This window comes from Podarcis bocagei (assembly GCF_964188305.1).
Source record: "Podarcis bocagei genome assembly, chromosome: W".
NCBI lineage: Eukaryota > Metazoa > Chordata > Lepidosauria > Squamata > Lacertidae > Podarcis > Podarcis bocagei.
In genome coordinates, this window is record NC_138131.1 from 17705573 (window position 1) to 17725342 (window position 19770).

The 19770-nt window shown below is 46.2% G+C and overlaps 1 protein-coding gene across 1 annotated transcript in view; it reads right to left on the reverse strand.

The window, feature by feature from the left end:
* Positions 1-19770, reverse strand: part of LOC308578050 (MAP7 domain-containing protein 3-like) — a gene marked incomplete at both ends in the record, with an annotated part of 124739 nt that overhangs the window by 60030 nt on the left and 44939 nt on the right. The window contains 2 exon segments of the mRNA XM_081178335.1: positions 12257-12358; positions 14219-14239. Coding sequence (XP_081034461.1) covers positions 12257-12358; positions 14219-14239 — 123 coding nt within the window.

A 19770-nucleotide genomic window follows, 5' to 3' on the forward strand; every position in this document is an offset into this window, starting at 1 on the left:
TTAGAAGAGGATTTGCGGAGTTTTACGAGCAACTATACAGGAATAAGGATAGAAACAACAATAGGAAAATAGAGAGATATTTAAAAGAGAAAATGGTAAGGAAGATTTCGATAGAGCAAAGAGAAATGTTAAATGCCCCCATTTCCAGAGAGGAAGTAGAGGAAGTGATAAAGGAACTGAAAAGAGGTAAAGCTCCGGGCCCAGATGGGTTTACTGCGAGCTACTATAAAGAAATGAAAGATATATTGACGGTTCCGTTAGTTGAGGTGATGAATAAGACCCTAAAGGAAAAAGAGATCCCAAGCACCTGGAAGGAGGCATTTATCACAATAATTCCAAAACAAGATACTGACCCAACCCAAGTAAAAAATTATAGACCCATTTCCTTATTAAATACAGATTATAAGATTTTTGCGGGAATTTTGGCAAAAAGGTTTAAAAAAATATTAGTGAAGATAATGCATGAGGACCAAGCGGGTTTTCTACCGGGAAGGCAAATAAAAAACAATACAAGAGGCATAATTAATATAATAGAATATTTATCGGACAGAATTGATAAGCCAGCTAGTCTGATTTTTATTGACGCGGAGAAAGCCTTCGATAACGTCACCTGGGACTTCATGCTGAGAAATTTAGAAATTATGGAAGTGGGTCAAGAATTTTGGAATGGGATAAAAGCAATATACACCGAACAGAAAGCGAAGCTGATAATAAATAATGCCATAACAGAAGATATAAAAATATCTAAAGGGACAAGACAGGGCTGCCCGCTCTCTCCGCTGCTCTTTATAGTGGTGTTGGAGGTTCTGCTAAACGCAATAAGGCAAAACAAACAAATTAAGGGAATATCATTAGGCTCAAACGAATACAAAGTTAAAGCATATGCTGATGACGTGGTATTAACGGTAGAAGATCCTATAAACAGCTTAAAGGGAATTCTGGAGGAGATGGAGGAATTCGGGAAGTTAGCTGGATTCAAACTAAATAAGAATAAGACAAAGATGATCGTTAAAAACTTAGACCAAGACAAGATAGAATCACTACAGGAACAAACAGGAATTGAAGTAGTTAAAAAAGTTAAATATTTAGGACTCTGGCTTACCAATAAAAATATTGACCTATACCAAAATAATTATATCCCAGTGTGGAATGAAATTAAGAAAAATCTGGAGATTTGGGCAAGGATGAAATTATCACTCTGGGGTAGAGTGTCCATGGTCAAAATGATGGTACTCCCCAAAATGCTTTTTCTATTCCAAACAATCCCGATAATAAAGGGCACAAAAAACTTTAAAGAATGGCAAAGGGTGATTTCTAGATTTGTCTGGGAAGGAAAGAAGCCCAGAATTAAGTTTAAGATATTAACAGATACCACTGAAAGAGGGGGCTTCGCCCTGCCAGACATGAGACTGTACTACGAAGCGGCATGCCTTTGCTGGATTAAAGAGTGGATAAAGTTGGAGGATACAGAGTTATTGGATTTAGAAGGGTATAAGAACAAATTTGGATGGCATGCCTATTTGTGGAGAGATAAGATAAAAGTACATAAGGGATTTTGCAGCCATATCTTTAAGGGACCTTTGATAGAAGTTTGGAATAGATATAAGAACATATTAGAACCAAAAACCCCACACTGGTTATCACCAGTGGAGTTAATAAGTGTAAAGAAAGTCAATATGGGGAAAAAATGGGGTAGGTACGAAGAAATGGTATTGAAGGAAGGAGGGAAGTGGAAAATTAAACCATACGACCAGGTAAAAAGATATACATACGATTGGCTGAGTTACTATCAGATAAATGAGATATTTAAAAAAGAAGTGAAACAGAGGGGCTACGATGAAAAGACATCGAAATTTCAGAGAGAGATAATAAACAGTGATCGGAAAAATCTGTCAAGTATGTATAAAATACTGTTAGAATGGAACATGAAAGATGAGAAAGTCAAAAAAGTGATGACTCAGTGGGCAAAGGACCTCGGCTATGATATTCAATTGGAGAATTGGGAAAAATTGTGGAGAGTGAATATAAAATTTACAGCATGTGTACTGTTAAGGGAGAATATGTTAAAAATGTTATATAGGTGGTATATGACACCCGTTAAACTAGCCAAGATGTATAAAACAGATAACAAATGTTGGAAATGTAGACAAAAAGAAGGGACGTTCTATCACCAATGGTGGGAATGTGGGAAGGTTAAAAGCTTCTGGGGCGAAGTCTATAATGAAATCAAAAAGATATTAAGCTACACATTTGTAAAGAAACCCGAAGCTTTTCTATTAGGTATGGTCGGAAAAGATATTAAAAGAAAGGATTATAAAATCTTCCAATATGCGGAATTTATGTTTAAAAATTTGAATTAATGGATACTGGTCAATTCTTTCTAAATGGAATAAAAGCGATATATTCGGAACAGAGAGCAAAATTGACTGTAAATAATATAGTAACAGAAAATATAGAAATTACTAAAGGCACAAGACAGGGGTGTCCTCTATCACCACTATTATTCATATCGGTACTGGAAGTCTTCTTAAGGTCAATAAGGAAGAATGAACTAATGAATGATTAGAGCGTGTCCAGACGAGGTGTGGGTCCCCCTAGGGGATATCATCAATTTGTCCCTTGGCACCGGGACATTCCCAGGGGAACTGAAGGAGGCAGTGGTGCGCCCGCTCTTAAAGAAAACATCATTAGAGCCTTTAGATCTATCCAATTACCGCCCGGTTTCAAATCTTCCATTCCTGGGTAAGGTGACTGAGAGAGCAGTTGCTGAACCGCTTGGTGTGTTTCTGGATGAAACATCGGCTCTGGATCCATTCCAATCCGGCTTCCGCACTGGTCATGGGACCGAGATGGCTCTGGTCGCCCTAACAGATGATCTCCGCAGGCAGCTGGATCGAGGCGGGTCGGGGCTGCTGATTCTTCTAGATCTGCCAGCAGCCTTTGACATGGTTGATCATGAACTCCTGGACCACCGCCTTGCCAACGTGGGGATCCAGGGCACAGTCCTTCAATAGCTGCGCTTGTTTCTCTCTGGTCAGGTACAGAGGGTGGCGCTTCGGGGGGAATGGTCATCGCGCCACTCCTTGGTGTGTGGAGTGCCTCAGGGTGCAATACTCTCCCCGATGCTTTTAAACATCTTTATGCGCCCCCTCGCTCAGCTTGTCCGGAGTTTGCTGATGACACCCAACTTTATCTGTTGATGGATGGCCATCCTGACTCGGCCCCAGACAAACTGATCAGATGTTTGGAAGCTGTGGCTGGATGGTTACGTGGGAGCCGGTTGAAGTTAAATCCTTCGAAGACAGAGGTCCTTTGGCTGGGAAGGGACGATATGGGATTGAGGGGGGGCAACTCCCATCTCTTGCAGGGGTGCAATTAGTGCCAGCACCGTCCGTTAAGAGTTTGGGTGTAATCTTCGACACCTCCCTTTCCATGGAGGCGCAGATTGCAGCTACAACAAAGGCAGCATTTTTTCATCTCCACCAAGCTAAGCAGTTGGCTCCTTACCTCTCTCGCCCTGACCTAGCCACTGTGATCCACGCGACGGTCACCTCCAGACTAGATTATTGTAACTCGCTCTACGTGGGGCTGCCCTTGAGACCGACCCAGAAACTCCAGCGGGTGCAGAACGCCGCGGCGAGACTCCTTACGGGGTCCTCGCTGCGAGATCACATTCACCCGGTGCTATACCAGCTGCACTGGCTCCCGGTGGAGTACAGGATCAGGTTTAAGGTGCTGGTTTTAACCTTTAAAGCCCTATACAGCCTAGGACCCTCGTACCTACGGGACCACCTCTCCTGGTATGTCCCACAGAGGAACTTACGGTCTTCAAACAAAAACATCTTTGAGGTCCCAGGCCACAGAGGTTAGGCTGGCCTCAACCAGAACCAGGGCTTTTTCGGCTGTGGCTCCAATTTGGTGGAACACTCTGTCACAAGAGACTAGGGCCCTGAGGGACTTGACATCTTTCCGCAGAGCCTGCAAGACGGAGCTGTTCTGCCAGGCCTTTGGTCGGGGTTCAGTCTGACTCCCTTTCACCTTCATAAGAACTTGCATAAAAGTGGCCTCCCAATTTTTCTCACAGGCCCATATAAGTTCAGCACAAACAGTTGGGCCTGGTGAGCATTTAAGGTCCCCAACCCTAATCTGCGGGTTGCCATCTGATTGGATTTTATTCTGATCCTGAACTGATTTGAGGATGTATTTTAATTGATTGTCTAATTTTATGTTAATGTGTTATACATTTGATGTTAGCTGCTCTGAGCCCGGCTTCGGCTGGAGAGGGCAGGATATAAATAAAATTTATTATTTATTATTATTATTTTATAAAATTTTTATTAGGGTTTTCAAAAAGTTTTTTAGACAAACACAACAACAAACAGACACAACACACAACACACACATAACAAATATAGTTTTAAAATCTTAATTTCTTAACCACTTTCCCGGACTTCCCCCACCTCCCCTTCTTGCATCCCTATTCCAATAATTAACTCAACAAGTTCTTATCCCCAAATTATCCCTTATTAACATTTTACTTAAATTATCTTAAATTATCGAATTTAAACTTCTAAACCTCATTTTAATACATAACATTTACCCCTTTTTCTAAGGTCGACCCAAGTTCCCTTTCACGAGTTTCCCAATTTTTATAATTGTTACCCAACAACTTATCCAATAAAAACATATAATTATACCCCTTTGGATTCCAAAATCTCTCCCCCCCCCTTCCCCGGTTTTGCTCCCCAAAAAATTGTCTTTCAGTCTATCAGTTCTCAGCCTGGGTCTATCACGTCCGAGGCCCTTAAGTCTCTTTCAGTCCCTTTCAGCCGGTTTTGTATTATAATCATATTTATTAAAATTTCCAATAATAACAGAATAGAAAAAATAGAAAAGATAAAGAAAAGAAAGAAAAAGAAAGACCAATTTTAAACCCTTATTTTCATAACCTTCTTTCTGGGACTCCCTCCTTCCCCTCCCGACTGTATTCCCCTTTCCCTACGTTGGTTCCACAAGTTCTCATTCCCAATTTAAACCTAATATGTTGTACCTATTAGCCAATTTAAATTACAATCTTAACAACACTCCTCATCTTTAACAAAATAGAACAAAGATTTTTCCCCCAAGATCAGCCCCGTTTCCTTCCACGAATTCCCCCCTTTTTTTCCAAAACATATTAAATCAAAATACCAAAGTTATATAGAAAGATAAAAGATAGAAGATAGAAGAAGATTCCAAAAGTTGGTTACATAGCCTTTGGATTCTAGAATTCCCCCTCCCTTCCCCGGTTTGGATTCCCCATGTCCATCAGTCTGTATGTTGTCGGCCTGGAGGTCTCAAGTCCACAGCCAAATTTTCCTCAATCCATCTTGCCGGTATTCTTTGAATTTGCTTGTTTTGATAATGTTTAATTTCAAAAATCCAGTCTAATAGAGGCCTTTAATTTCCCTTGGTCATTGTTGCTCCTCCCATTGTTCTTTCCGTGGCGTAGTTGGTCCTTTGCTCTTTTGTTTCTTGCTTTCTCAGGTTTCTGTCTTGTTCAGCTGCAAAACCATTCTTATTCTGAAATCTAGTATCTCTACAGAGGTTTGTTATTCAGGAACAAAAACTTACGTCCAGTTCCTACCTTGCTTCAATAGAAAGATTCTATTGTGTTGTCACCTCTGTAGACAAAACAATATTTCAGTTTTGCTACTTTCCCAGGAGCTAAGACCAGTACACATCCCAGAGTAGTTTTCCACATACGCCACTTGTAATGTCTCAAAGCCCCTCTAGGGGGGTTGCAGTAACTTTATGTCCTCTAATCCAAAAGTCAAGTTGTTGTTTCTTCCCCCCCCCCGACATTTTGTATCCATATTTATATCCAATTGTATCAAAATTAACCAGCAAAATGCTTGTAACAAAGTCCTCTTTGTATTCTCAAGATTTGACAGCTACTTTGACAGCTGTCAAACTCTTCATCTCTCTCCGCCAGGTTCTCCGAATCGCCCCGGTTCCCAGGGGGGGGGGTTGCCTTTTCCCTCTCACCCTCGACTTTTCTCCTCCAGCACAATTCTTGTAGTATCCCATCGTGGAATTGATATTTTTTGTCAGCAATAAACTTCTGAATCGATCTTGGTTTCTCAGTCCTTGTTTTAGCATGTTTACAATCAGGGAGGGGACTGACTTCCTTTTTAGATCCCCCCCGCTCGTGCCGAATCCGAAAAAAATTCCTTTTTTTCTCCTTTTGTACCCGGTTACCCAATTACTCACGGGTTGTTGTTAAGTGTCCGAATTTCCAATGGAAGAAGCCAGCGCTCTCCGACGAATGGCATGCGGCTGCGCTCGGCAGGGGAAGCGATAGACTCACAGTACCACGCCGCTCCCCGGCACCCGATCCGTAGCCTTTAAAAAGGCTCCTTCACGAGTCGGGAGGGCGCTGACGGTACCAGCCGAGTCCCCATGTCCACGGGCTCCGTGCCCGTGGTTTTTGAGGGTCCCCGCGTCGCCGGCGCGGTAGGACCCAGCCCCTGCCGAGCAGACTCCCTCCGGAACTCGGAGGGAGTCCGCCATTCGGCGATGGCGCCAACCCGGAAGTCCCTTTCAGCCGGTTTTGTTGACAATCCTTCATGTTGAACATCAAGTCTCGGAGCAGCTTTGACCCACTAGGGTCTGTATTTTTTCCAACCAGGCCTCCATATTCAAAGAAAAGGTCCAGATCCTGTTTCTTGGTCTTTTCAGATACCAATGTCCCAAATGTCCCAAATGCTTCAATTTTCACCTTTATCGAATTTGTAATCCAAAGGTCTTTCGGACTCCCCCTAGGAGAGAGTCCCCAATCTTCATTCTCCATTTCATACCAAGTTTTCATCATCCGAACCTTGCTTTCCTTAACTTCCATCCTGACAGGCCTCTAGTTGTCCTTCTCCACCTGCCGCATTTCAGCCCCTCCATTCGACTCCTCTAAAACAACACAAATTTCTTCTTCTCCAGCTGCAGATTCTTCTTGAATCAAATCCTCACCGATTTCAGCAGAGTTGTTTACTTTAGAATTCAAGGTTGTAAGATTCGTAGCCATAACATCACTCAACTCTTGCAATATTCCCAGGAAATGAAACACTCTATCCAACTCTGCCTGTACTTTTCCATCTGCAGCCATTGTAGTATCTCAGAACCCCCTCTAGAGGGATTCTGGTTACAGTATCCAGCAATCAGGTTATTTTGTTTTTATTTCTTATTTCCAAAAGCTTAAAGTCCAATGTAACAAAGATAACCGGTAGAGATTGCACAAAGCCAAATTTCCTGACTTTGACAGCTCATTTGACAGCTGTCAAACTCTATTTAAATCCTCCACAGGCTCACTCTCGGATCGCTCCCGGATCCGGGGGGGGGTTAAACTTCAACTCACACAGTCAATTCTGGTCCTCCAGCACAAAACTTATATAGCCAAATCGTGGAATTAAAATTTTTTATCTCAACGAGAGAGAAACAGTCTCACAACCTTAGTTATCTGATTCTTGCTTTAAAAATGCCTGCAAGGGGGGGGAGGAGGCGGACTTCCTTTTAGCACCTCCCCCGGTCGTACCGAATTCAATTAAAAGAGATTTTTAAGTCCAATTTCCGTATTACTCACGGGTTGTTACTTTTAGAGCCCAAATGTTCAAAGAAGAAGTCAGCGCTCTCCGGCCATGGCTCGCGGCTTCACTCCGTAGAAGAAGCGATCCACTCACAGCACCACGCCACTCTCCGTCACCGGCTCTGAAGCCTTTAAAAAGGCTTCTTCGCTGGTCGGGGAGGGCGCAAATGGTGCCCGCCGAGTTACCAGGTCCACAGGCTTCCGTGCCTGTGGTTTCTGAGGGTCCCCGCGTCATCGCCGCGCCAGGACCCGTCTTCTACAAAGCCGATTCCCTCCGGAGCTCGGAGGGAATCTGCCATTTGCCGATCGCGCTAACCCGGAAGTCCTATTATTTATTATTATTAAAGGGAATATCAGTCGGTCGAAATGAGTACAAAGTGAAAGCATTTGCCGATGACTTGGTATTAACAATTGAAGAGCCAATTACAAGTGTCAAAGAAGTATTAGAGGAAATAGAACAGTTTGGGCAGGGGGCAGGTTTCAAACTGAACAAAAAGAATACTAAGATAATAGTTAAAAATATGAAACAGGACCTGGTGGAAGTATTGCAGCAACAAATAGGTATAGAAGTTGTTAAAAGAGTATTTGGGAATTTGGTTAACTCCTAAAAATATTGATCTATTTCAAAACAACTACACGCCGGTGTGGAATGGTATTAAAAGAGTTATCATTTTGGGGGAGGATTTCAGCTATTAAGATGAATGTGCTACCAAAGATGTTATTTTTGTTTCAGACAATTCCAATAATCAACGGGGCAGCAATATTTAAAGACTGGCAAAAAACAATTTCAAGGTATATCTGGCAGGGAAAGAAGCCGAGAATACAGTTTAAGCTGTTAACAGATGCAAAAGAAAGAGGAGGCTTTGCCCTGCCAGATTTGAAAATGTATTATGAAGCATCCTGCCTCTGTTGGTTAAAGGAATGGATGTTATTAGAAAATACGGAATTGTTGGATTTGGAAGGTTATGATAATAGATTTGGGTGGCACGCATATTTATGGTATAATAAGACAAAAGTCCATAAAGGATTTGGAAGCCATATATTTCGAAGATCTTTAATAGAAATTTGGGATAGGTATAAAAACCTATTGGAATGTAAAATACCACATTGGTTATCTCCACTAGAAGCAATGAGCATGAAAAAGGTCAGTATGAGTGGGAAATGGATAACTTATGGGAAGTTAATACAAAAGGAAGGAAGTAAATGGAAAATGAAACCATATGAAGAAATTAAAGAATACGTAAATGGTTGGCTGCACTACCGCCAGGTGAATGAAATGTTTAAACAGGTTTTAAAGAAAAAGGATTTGACGAAAGTAGATCAAAGTTTGAATCAGAGATATTAAGCAATGATTTCAAAATTTTGCCTAAAATGTATAAATTGCTGCTTGAATGGCATTTGAAGGATGAGGAGGTAAAGTCGGTTATGATTCATTGGGCTGAAGATTTTGGGTATAATATACTCTGAAAGGAGACTGATTTATTGCTCAGATAAGCCTGGCGTCCGGCCCGCTTCGGCTGCACAGCTCTTGCTGACCAGGCCTCTGCATTCCAAACTCCACATTCCGATGCTCTGAGCAAAAGCAAAGATCAGCAGCGGTAAGAGAAAGCTTCAAAAAAAGTCCAGAGCATTCTTCAGTGTGCTTAAATAAAGTCCACTCAGGCTGGTAGGAGCAAAAGGGGGTTGAAATTGAACTTTAAACCTGCGGGAAGAGGGGTTTAAAAACTTTTACCGCTAGGTCAAACCCCCCTGAAACGGACTGCATAAAGCAAGGATGCCGGAGAGAGAACTGTCAGTGAGTTAAACTGTTACTTGGAAAGCTACTTTGTTTTAATTTATTGGGCTTTGGAAAGCTACTATTGCAAAATTTGGAAATTACACTAGGAAATTGTTGCAGTTGACTTTCTGGAAAATCCAGGGGGATTCTTTAAAAGACATATTGTTTCAGAAACTTTGGAAACTTTTTTCCCTCTAGAGGAATCAGTTGTTATTGCTGCAAATTGGACTTTAACTATCAAGTCAGTGGAAATTTCCTTTTAAAAACAATCCACAGACGTGAGAACGTCCTTGACTGGGACATGAGCGGCGCACCAGAAGAGACAACAACTAGATCTGGCAGAACATATAAGACAAAAACTTTACAACAGCGTAGAGTTTCGGTTTCAGGCACTCTAGTGGCACCAGCTGCAACTGGGCAGACAAAAACAATAATGTCATCAGACCCTGTGACACAAGCTCTAGTTAAAATAAATGAGTCTTTGGAATCTCTGACAAAGCAGGGAGCGGAAAATAGTAAAAAATTGACAGAGCTCTCTATAAAACTTGACCAGAATACACAGAGTGTTAATGAACTAGGGAAAAGAGTGACTTCTAATACAGAGACTATTAATAAAATTCTAGAGGACTCTGCCACTATACGTAAAATTGCAGAAGAAGCTAAAGTTTCTGCTGACGAGGCCAAAGTCTCTGCTGATGCTACCCAGCAAAAAATAGTACCAGTTTGCAAAAAGTTAGAAGACCATGAGCTAGCTTTGTCTATGCTTGAACTGCAAAGGAAAGAAAGGAATTTAAGATTGAGATCAGTGCCTGAAAGTGAGAAAGATAACCTGGCGGACTTCCTTTCTAAAGAATTTTCGGATTTTTGGCAACAGGACTTGGAGAAGGAAGAAATTAAGATAGTGTCTGCGTTCAGATTGGGCAGAGGTCAAGGCAGAAAGAAGCCAAGGGATTGTCTGATAACTTTGAGATCAAAAGAGGAAAGAGACAAAATACTGAATCTACATTATCAAAGAACTCTTGAGATTGAAGATTCTTTTGTGGAGATCTTTAAAGATATACCAAAACAGATCTTGGATGTAAGAACACAATACAAAGAGTTGGTCGGTTTGCTGAGAAAGAACGAAATACTTTTCAGGTGGGAATTCCCTCAAGGCCTATCTTTTAAATTTAAAGGTAGGAAAATCAGAATAAGATCAGTTCAAGATAGAGACCAATTTTTGAACGACAACGGGGAAGACCTCCTGAAAGGAGCAGTGGGAGTGGAACCAACATCAGAGACAAAAGAAGCAACAGACATTTTGAATCTAACGTTTGGACTTAAATCACCGACAGAAGAAGAACAACTACTCGGAGTGACAGGAGGCAAATAGCTTCAAAATGGCTCTGCAACTTTTAAGTTGGAATTGTAATGGTCTGAACCTCCCTCGAAAGAGAAGAAGTGTGTTTCATTTATTGAAAAAAGAACATTTGGACTTGATTTGTTTACAGGAAACTCATGTAACAAGATTGCATAGGAAACTACTCATCAACAAGAGATTAGGTCAAGAATTTGTATCATCAGATAAAGTCAAGAAAAGAGGAGTGGTAATCTATGCAAAGGAAAAATTCTCTCCGAAATTGATGTTCAAAGATGAACAAGGAAGATATTTGGCAATTGAAATTCAAGTTCAAGGTGAAATTTTTTTGATATTAGGGGTATATGCACCTAATGAAGGGAAGTCGGAATTTTTTAAGAAGTTGCACGAGACATTATTGGACTATTTGGACTACAATTTAATTATGATGGGAGACATGAATGGAGTAGTATCTACAAATATGGACAAATCACAAAGACAGGTAGTCTCCAAAGATGGGAGGCTACCAAAGACTTTCTTTGAAATGACTGAAAACATGGACTTGATTGACATTTGGAGAACAAAGAACCCTCTCGAGAGAGAGGGAACTTTTTTCTCTGAAGCTATGATGACCTGGACTAGAATTGACCAAATTTGGATTACTAGTGGGATGGCTCCAAAGATTAAGAAAGTGGAAATCTGCCCAAAAACTTGCTCCGACCACAACGCCATAAAAATGGAGATGAAATTTCCAACAGCTGGCTCATTTAGATGGAGGATGAATGACACCTTATTCAGAGATGAGGAGATCTACAAAAAGGCCCAAAAAACATTGAAGGACTATTTCGAAATAAACCTCAAAACAGACGTGGAAAAAAGAGTAATCTGGGACGCAAGTAAAGCTGTGATGCGAGGATTTTTAATACAACAAAATTCAATAAAAAAGAGAAATCAAAATGAAAAGAAGGATAAGATCTTGGAAAAAATAAAAGAAGGAGAGAAGAAATTGAGATCTAAACCGAAGTCCCAGGAGATTTTCAGACACCTGACTACCAATTTTCAGACACCTGACTACCGTGTAGAAGACACCCCCATGTATAAGACGACCCCTCTTTTTTGAGCCTAAAATTGAGAAATAATTAATTGCAACATTCCATGCATAAGACGACCCCCAATTTTAAACTTAAAAAATTGGGGGGGGGGGGATATAGTCTTATACACGGAAAAACACAGTACTTAAGTCTTGGATCAAACTGAAGTGTTTGTGATTGACAGCATGCAAATCCTGATGGGTTAGTATGGAAGAGTAGGTGTGAAATTAGGGGTCATAATTTGGCTTTCTGAATTCCAGAACCGAGTGGTCTGTGAAACCGAGTGGTCTCCTCACATCCAGCAACCAATGGGTGGAGATATGCACAGTAAGCTAGGTTAACAAAATGAGTAAAAAAAAGGGGCATTTAAGGCAAAAATATCACAAAGAGGTTGTAAAGGTGGGAAAGCATACTGTGTTTTGCAAACATACACTCACCCTTGCTGGGAGAATTCAGACGTGCTGCGGAGGATGAAAGGCGCTTATTGATGACAGTTTCCCCTTGCTTGAGGTTCGCTGAGGAGGTAGAGCGCTTGCTGCCTGAAAAAAGGAATTATTACTTTAGCACAGGGTGGATTTGATTCAAGTTCTCAAACTTAATCTGTTCCGGAAATCCGTTCCAAAACCAAAGCGTTCCAAAACCAAGGCGTGCTTTCCCATAGAAAGGAATGCAAAATGGATTAATCCATTCCAGACTTTGAAAAACAACCCCTAAAACAGCCATTTGACATGAATTTTGCTATCTGGCCTGCACTCTTTCTAAAGACTTGAGAAATGAGATTATCACCCCTCTTTTATTGTCCATTCCGGGTCGCCCAACCATTGCCACAGTCTCCTTCCTTTTGGCAAATCAAGAGGAGCAGATGACAGTAAAGGCTGCCAGGTTTCGAGCTGGGGCCATCAGAATAAGGTCCACTATTTGACTGCTGACTGAGGACCCTAGAGTGTGTTTTATACCATTGACTTTTGATTTCTGTTCTTTGTCTGTTGCATTGCTGTTTCGTTGCTACGGCCGATGGCTGACGCAAATAAAGATTCATTCATTCATTCATTCATTCATTCATTCATTCATTCAAACTCTTAAGACACAGGGACAACTCCTAAAAGGATGTCTGCCTGGGACATGCAACTCTGGGGGTCTGTGATTCAGTTCATAGAAATAGCAGGGTAGCAGACTGGGTGGGTGAACAGTTAGGCAGGTAATGAGTTCCTATGGTGGAGGCAGCATCTAGCCTATATTACACCAGACACCAGAGGCCATCCCTAAGGTTTCCATGCAGTGTATACAATAATCTTATGAGCAAGCAGGTCATATGAATTCTTTCGATCTCAAAAAGGGAGTAGCTGTTGGGATTTTTATTTCTCACCAGCTGCAAGGAGCAGCACAATGGTTGTTGACACCATGTGATGTCTGTGAGCGTGAGACAGGAAGTCTCTGCTTGTTCTCAAGTAACTGGAGAGTTACTTTCGCTTCTCAGTGAAGTGGGTGTCGAGTTGTACTTCTGTGCTTGCTGCTCAGGAGAGCAGACATGTCGGATGAGAGCTCCATGTACAGTCTGTAAATAAAGTAGCGTGTAGACTACTGACTGTCTCTTTCTTCTGTGATGGGATACCAGAAGACGAGTGTGCTCCTCTCAGGATGGAGGGGTCGCTTATTACCGGTCTCTCTGGACTGAGGGCAATTTCCAGCCAGAGAGTGACCACCGGAGAGAAGCCTCGGTGTCTTGGGAAGGTGGCACCCTTCCCGGGGGCGTTTTTCCAACAGTAGCAAATCAGTTGTGTCAGGTGGTGGTGTGGTTGCTTGCGAGTAAACAGGCAAGACTCTGACCTGTCTTGTCCAGGCTTTATTCTTAGTGCAAACTATTTACAGTGAAGAGCATCGTAAGTTCATGTCTGGCTCAGTTGCTAGCAGAATCTGGGAGTGGTCGGTCCTTGTACCTCCCCCAGCATAACAGTTGTGTGACCCCCAACCTTCTCCTCCCCTCCCTGCACCAAAACCTACTGCGCAGAATGGGCGCTGGCAAAGGGGTACTTCCCTCCCCTCCGCTTTGCTCAGGCTCGGTGTTGAGGCTCTCCCTAGCATCCCCTGGTCCCACCACCTCCTCTCCACTGGAGGTGGGGCTTTCCTTCTTGCTAGAGGAGTAACTGCTTTGCAAGATTTTCGGAGGTTCCCTATAACACTTGCCCTTCCACCTCTCGCCTCTGAGCGGATGGCAGTTGCATGCAAGCAACTGAATGGTTAAGAGGAAGGCAGCTCTGCGGGGGTTACGGAAGGCCTCTAAGCAAAGCCGTTCTAGACAGGAAGCTAGCGTTGCCTAAATCCAGCTAGTGAAAGAGAATGCCAAAGCTGGTGGGGTTAGTTCAAATAAGAGCAAGCAGGCAAATAGATCCTAGACCCACCTTCATCTGGAATTGGCGACTCTGTGAAATAAAGTTTGTAAACGAAAATCACAATGGTGAAACAAGTATGAGAGAATTCACAAGGAAAACATTCAGGAATAAGGGGCAAAGCAGGATTAAGGTTCTTAATCTGAAATAACTGGCACTCATATTGAACAATCCGATTACGAAGTGTAACATTAATTATTATTATTATTATTATTATTATTATTATTATTATTATTATTATTATTATTTATGTCAGCGGCTGCCTCAGGTCTCAGCTCACAAAAGACCAACGCCAAGCTCTTCTTATATACAAGGATGTTTATTGCAGTTCATTATTGGTTCCACAACCGAGGCGCGCAGCCCCGAGTCTCTAACGTCAGACATTTGAAGTCCCCTCTGAATCGGTCCCGCCCCTGCACCAACTTAAGAGGCTTGTGCTAGACCACCTCTTCCTGTCTTTCCTTTTCCGCAGGGTCTTTCTGCCCCCCTGGGTTCCTTCCCTCCTGCTCTCTCCTGAAGCGGATTCCTGAGATGCCTGTTCCCCCCTCCTTCGTGCTTTGGGGCTGGGCTCCTCCTCCGGGCTTTCTCCATTTCCGCGCGCCTCCACATTTGAACTTGGCGCGCGCTCGCTACCCCTGACCTTCCTTTTGACACTTACACTACTCCCTGTACTACTCTCCGCCTCTTCCTGCAGGACGTTCTCCCCAGATCTCCTTCCCCTGTCTCTTTCCTGCTCCGCTCCGTGTGTCACACTGGGAACCCCCCTGTCTTCCCTTTGTTCCTGCTGGGAAGCCGGCCCCGATCTCCCACTCCCGCTCGGGGTTTCCCTGCTGCTTCCCTGCTCCTGGCAGGTCCCCCCTGTGACCCCCCTTGTCCTGACTAGGGGCGCCCCCTCCTGAGAATCCTCCGATTCACTTGAGAGACTCATGGAAGATCTCAAGTCATTGTCATCCTCTTCCTCACTGTCCTGGGATTCTTCCTCGTCGCTCTCCATCTCCTCCCTCACCTGTGCCTCTGTCTCTGAACCCCTGACATCCATCCCCCCCTCGAAGCCCCCCCTTCCCCCCTCCCGCTGCTCGGGCGCAGGTTCCGGGGGCTCCGTCGTTGCGGAGGTCGCTGCCGGACACAGGTCGTCGACGTCGATCTCCTCTGCTTCCAGTTCATTGTTTGTGTACTCGAACCCATTGTCCTCTCCCAACATGTTCACGTCCTCCCCTCCCCCTGTTGCCTGGGTGGGGTCTGCTTGCCAAGGACCCACCCGCCACCTCATGCCCCAGTCCTCTTCTGGTTGGTCGTCCCACCAGTAAGAAGGGTCGGTGTCCACCCCTGAACACGATCCCCTTGGAGGGCTCGACTCTGGCGTCGTCTCCTCTGCGGAGGAGAACCCTCGGAAGGTGCTGGCGGAAAGTGTGGGCGTAAAAAGCCAATCGTCGAAAAACTGTGCTGGCATGGGCCTGTGTGGGAAAAGGGCATGGAACTCGTCCTTGAGGAGGGGTTCGTCCAAAGCGTAGTCTGGCACCCAACTGTTGGTGCTGGCCGGGGCGCCCTCCCTGGCGAGAAAATATTCTACTCCCTCTTCCCCCCATCTCGAGTCCAGAATCTCTGTGACCTCGTTGACTGGTTCGTCCTTAGGTGACCTCCCCCTCTTGGGCGACTCCCTGCTTGGTTCTGGTGCCGTCCCTGACTCCTGAAATCTGTGTGGGGCCTTGTAGGGGGTGAGCATCGACCAATGAAAGACCGGGTGCATTCTGGAACCCTCGGGGAGGGCCAATCGAAACGCTACGGGATTGATCCTGGCCTCAACTTGGTACGGCCCTAGTTGCCTGTGTCCTAGCTTCTTTTTAGCTAACGACTTGGCCGGCACCGCTTGGGCCGCTAACCATACCCAGTCTCCCACCTGGATGTCTTCCCCCTCCCTCCTGTGTTTGTCCGCTTGCACCTTATAGGCTTGTTTAGCTAGCTCTAAATGTCTCCGTAGCTCGTCGTGCACCTCTTGCAATTCTGCTGCGAAATGATCGGCTTCCTGTGGCTCCCCCTCCCCCGTCGTTACGAGCCCCGGGAAGGTTCTGGGATGCCTTCCATTGTTAGCGAAGAACGGCGTCACCCCCGTAGACGCGTGCTTCGTGTTGTTGTAGGCCAACTCAGCCATCGGCAGGTAATCCACCCAAGCGTAACATCTCAGGTACTGCTGCATGATCGCGTTGACCCTCTCTGCTTGGCCGTTGGTCTGCGGATGTCTCGCCGACGACAGGTTGATTTTGACGTGCAGGATCCCTAGGAGCTTCCGCCAGAAACTGGACACAAACTGGCGCCCCCTGTCGGACAGAATGGACTGTGGCAACCCATGCACCTTGAACACGTGGTCGATGAACAGTTTGGCTGTCTGCTCCGCTGTCGCCACCTTCGCGCAAGGAATGAAATGCGCCATCTTGGTGAACAGGTCTACAACCACAAGCACCGCCGTCTTGCCTCGCGAACTGGGCAGATCAGTGACAAAGTCCAGCGCCACCCTCTCCCACGGTTGCAGTGGCGTTTCCAGCGGTTCCAGCAGTCCCGCTGGCTTCTGGTGCACTGGCTTGGACCTTTGGCACGTGTCACACCTGGCGACGTACTCCGCGACCTCCCCTCGCATCTGGGGCCACCAAAAGTCTCTGGCCACTAATTCCGTCGTCTTTTCCTTGCCGAAGTGGCCAGCGCTGGGTGCGTCGTGCAACTGCTGCAGAACCTTCGCGCGGAGATCGTCTCCCGGAATGTAGAGAGCACCTTTACGGGTCAGCAGGCCGTCGCGTATCTGGAACTCGTTGTCCTTCGCTGTGCCCCTCCGCACCTCTTCCATCTTGGACTGTGCGAACGGATCCGCCTGCAACGCGCGACGCACCGCCTCCAGGTCCACGGCGGCTGAAGCGCACGCCCACGCCTGCGGTGCAAAAATGTGCTTGGCTGCCACTGGTGCCGCTGCCTCGAGATACTGCGGTTTCCTGGAGAGCGCATCTGCTATGACATTGTTGTCGCCTGGGATGTACTCTATCCTGAAATCGAAATCCGCAAAGAACTCCGCCCAGCGTATGTGCCTCTGGCTCTGTAGCTTCGCCGTGCGCCAGTACTCTAGGTTCTTGTGGTCCGTGCGGACCTGCACGGTGTGCTTGGCTCCGATGAGAAAGTGCCTCCACGCCTTGAAAGCTGCGTGGATGGCCAGCAACTCCCTGTCCCAAATGGTGTAGTTCTGCTCCGACGACTTGCTGAGCTTTCTGGAGTAGAAAGCACAGGGCCTCCAGTTTCCCTGCGGGTCTTCCTGTAAGAGGACGGCCCCCACCGCTCTGTCAGATGCGTCAGTCTCCACCCTCATGGGCCTGCCAGGATTCACGTGTAGCAGCTGTTCTTCGGACGCGAAGAGACTCTTAAGTCTCCTGAAGGACTGCTCCGCTTGGTCCGTCCAGGTGAACTTCTTCTTCTTGGAGCTGAGAGTGTCCGTGATAGCTGCCGTCTCCTTGGCGAAACCCCTGATGAACTTGCGGTAAAAGTTGGCGAAGCCGACGAACCTCTGGACCTCTTTCCGATTTCGCGGGCTCTTCCAGTCCAACACCGCGCGGACCTTGGCGCTGTCCATGGCTAGTCCCCTGTCGGACAGCCTATAGCCCAGAAAATCCACCTCCGTCACGTCGAATTGGCACTTCTCCAGCTTGGCGTAGAGCCTGTGCTCCCGTAGCCTCTGCAGGACCTCCTTCACGTCGCTCTCGTGAGCCTCCGGCGATTCTGAGAAGATCAGAATGTCGTCAAGGAAACATACGCACTTCTTGTAGAGGAGTCCCGCTAGCACATGATGCATAAAAGCTTGGAAAAAGTGGGAGCCATTTTGGAGACCAAACGGCATAACTCTGTATTCGTAGGTGCCCAACGGCGTGAACATGGCCGTCTTCCACTCATCACCCTCTCGCACGCGTATGAGATTGTAAGCTCCGCGGAGATCCAACTTGGTGAAGATCTTCCCATTCCGCACCGTCGCGAGCAGGTCGTCGATCTTGGGCATGGGAAAGGCCGCGGGCTTTGTCTTTGAGTTTATGAATCTGAAGTCTACGATCAGCCTCTTTTGGGGCGTGTCTTTCTTCTTCACAAAAAACACAGGACTGCCCCCTACAGCCTTCGATTCTCGGATGAATCCCCGCTGCAGGTTGTGATCTATGAATTCCCGGAGCTCCTGCAGCTCCTCCTCGGACATGGAATACAGCTTCACAGGCGGCAGCGTTGTCCCTGGCAAGAGGTCAATAGCGCAATCGTAGGGCCGGTGAGGTGGCAACTGGTCAGCCTCCTTCTCGCAGAAAACCTCCAAAAACCCCTTGTACTTGAGGGGTACTGCTTGCGCCATGCTGAGACGTAGCTGCTGCCCCTCCTCTTGGCCCTCCTCCTCCTGACCGGTCTGGATGCAATGCTGCGCGCAATAGGACGAGCCGAAGGTGAGCTGCCGCTGGTACCGCGCCATGGTCGGGCTGTGCCTATCCAGCCAACTCATGCCTAACACTATAGGCGTGTCTGACAGGCGGGTGACGTTGAAACTGATGACTTCTCGGTGATTGCCAATCTGCATCACCATAGGCGGCGTCTGTTGTACCACTTGCCCCCCCAGCAGCTTCCTGCCATCCACTGTGACGACGTTCAATGGCAGCGTGGCTGGCAGAAGCTCTATGCGATGCTGCTTGACGAACTGCACCCCCACGAAGTCTGCGTTGCTCCCACTGTCAATTGTGATGGGGACCTCCAGGGTGCGTCCATTAGGTAGCTGGAGGGTTGCAGTGAGCTGCACTACAGGTTTGCGTGGCAGGGGGTCTGTAGGCTGCAAAGGCGCTGGGGACTGCTCTATTGACTTGCCTGGCTGTGCCCCAACATTGCTGATTCCAGCCAGGCATTGTCGTTTCCCTGACACAGCCCTTCATGCTGTGCTGCTGCATTTACTGTCGCCAAGGCTGCAGTGTGCTGCCGGAGCCTCTGGGGACACTCTTTCGCCATGTGCGTTGCACTGTCACAGACGTAACACTTCCTGTTCCCTCTAGGAGGCTTCTTCTTGACTGTTCCGGACGCTGGGGCTCCGGCCACTGACTGAGCCTTTGCACTCCCCAGTTCCATAGGCTCCTCCCCTGGCTGCAGCTGAGGGGAGAGACGCGGACGTCCTGGATCTCTGGGAAACAAAGGAGGCACTCTAGACGGTGTGTGAAGCTGGCTACCCCCCTCATTGCGCCAAGGGCATTCTTCCTGGCGCACTCCAATGGCAAGCGCACGCTGCACCACGTCTGCCAGGGTTTTAGGTCTGTCCCCCCTAGCCAATTCGTCCTTCACCGGGCCAGAGAGCCCCTCCCAAAATAAGTCTCTGACAGCCAGAGAATCTTTCTCCCATCGCAGCACATTCAGCAAGGCGAAAAAGCGAGCATGGTACTGACGTACGGAAGCCTTGCCTTGCCTTAAACCATGGATCTGCTGGCGTGCCACATCCACATCCACGCTAGACTGAAAGCAAGCGTCCATGCATTTGATAAATTCATCAGAGTCCCTTCGAGCAGGGCAATCCTCGCGCC